The sequence below is a fragment of the Salvelinus sp. IW2-2015 genome, unplaced genomic scaffold (genome assembly GCF_002910315.2).
Source record: "Salvelinus sp. IW2-2015 unplaced genomic scaffold, ASM291031v2 Un_scaffold1618, whole genome shotgun sequence".
In the NCBI taxonomy this organism is placed as follows: domain Eukaryota; kingdom Metazoa; phylum Chordata; class Actinopteri; order Salmoniformes; family Salmonidae; genus Salvelinus; species Salvelinus sp. IW2-2015.
In genome coordinates this window covers 153,670-154,567 of record NW_019943037.1, presented here as the reverse complement: position 1 = coordinate 154,567, position 898 = coordinate 153,670, and the positions used below count along the sequence as shown (strand labels likewise).

The window sequence follows — 898 nt, the reverse complement described above, 5'->3', positions numbered from 1 at the left end:
GGAGAGTAGACTTGCACGAAGGGGTTCTGTGTTGACTATCCCTGAGACGGGGCGACTTGACGAAGGGGTTTCCTTGTTGACTATCCCTGAGACCGGGGCAACTTGAAAGGTTTCCGGTGTTGACATCCCTGAGACCGGGCGACTTGACAAAGGGTTTCCGGTGTTGACTATCCCTGAGACCGGGGCACTGACGAAGGGGTTCCCGTTGACTATCCCTGAGACCGGACTTGACAAGGGGTTTTCCGGTGTTGGCTATCCCTGAGACCGGGCGACTTGACGACAGGCGGTTTCCCCGGTTGCATCCCGAAACTCCTTCGGTCTCCACATAGTTAGGTGAATCAGCTTTATTATTGTGCACCTTATTTATGGAATAATCTCAAAAACTGTTTAAAATTGGATGCATCTAGTGAAATTCTGAAAACTGATTGAGGAGCTTATTACTGATGTGTCCGTTTCCTACGGCTGCGGTTGTTTATGTTCGGCATATTTGATGCGTGTTTTTTGTCATTCATGGATCATCTGTAAAACAGACCTCTCAGTAGGAGTCCCTGGTTAAAAAAGGTTAACGACACGTGGAACCAGGCTATCTGTGTGCGGTGGACGTCAGTACCTGTAGAGTCCCATCCAGTCTCCTTTGAGTGGTGAGGTGAGCTGAGGACCAGCCTTCTCCAGAGTCTTCATAAAGTCCTCCTGGAGGAAGGGCCTCAGCTGGGGAGGACTCTTCCAAGGAGAGATGTTCTTCTGTAGAGGCATCAGACTGGCCACATAGCGCTCCTGTGAGATGGAGAATGGAAGACTTGTGTGTTACTGTAGTTTTCATAAAGCCCTCCTTCACAACAACTGTTTAAGTTCTCAGCACAGTGGTGTATATTCGGTTTTAGATAGAACATCGCGGCTC

General features: G+C 49.1%; 1 protein-coding gene across 1 annotated transcript in view; it reads right to left on the bottom strand.

The window, feature by feature from the left end:
* dennd6aa (DENN/MADD domain containing 6Aa) overlaps positions 1–898 on the bottom strand; it is a 43,978-nt gene that overhangs the window by 10,069 nt on the left and 33,011 nt on the right. Inside the window, 1 exon segment of the mRNA XM_070439401.1 lies at positions 611–774. Coding sequence (XP_070295502.1) covers positions 611–774 — 164 coding nt within the window.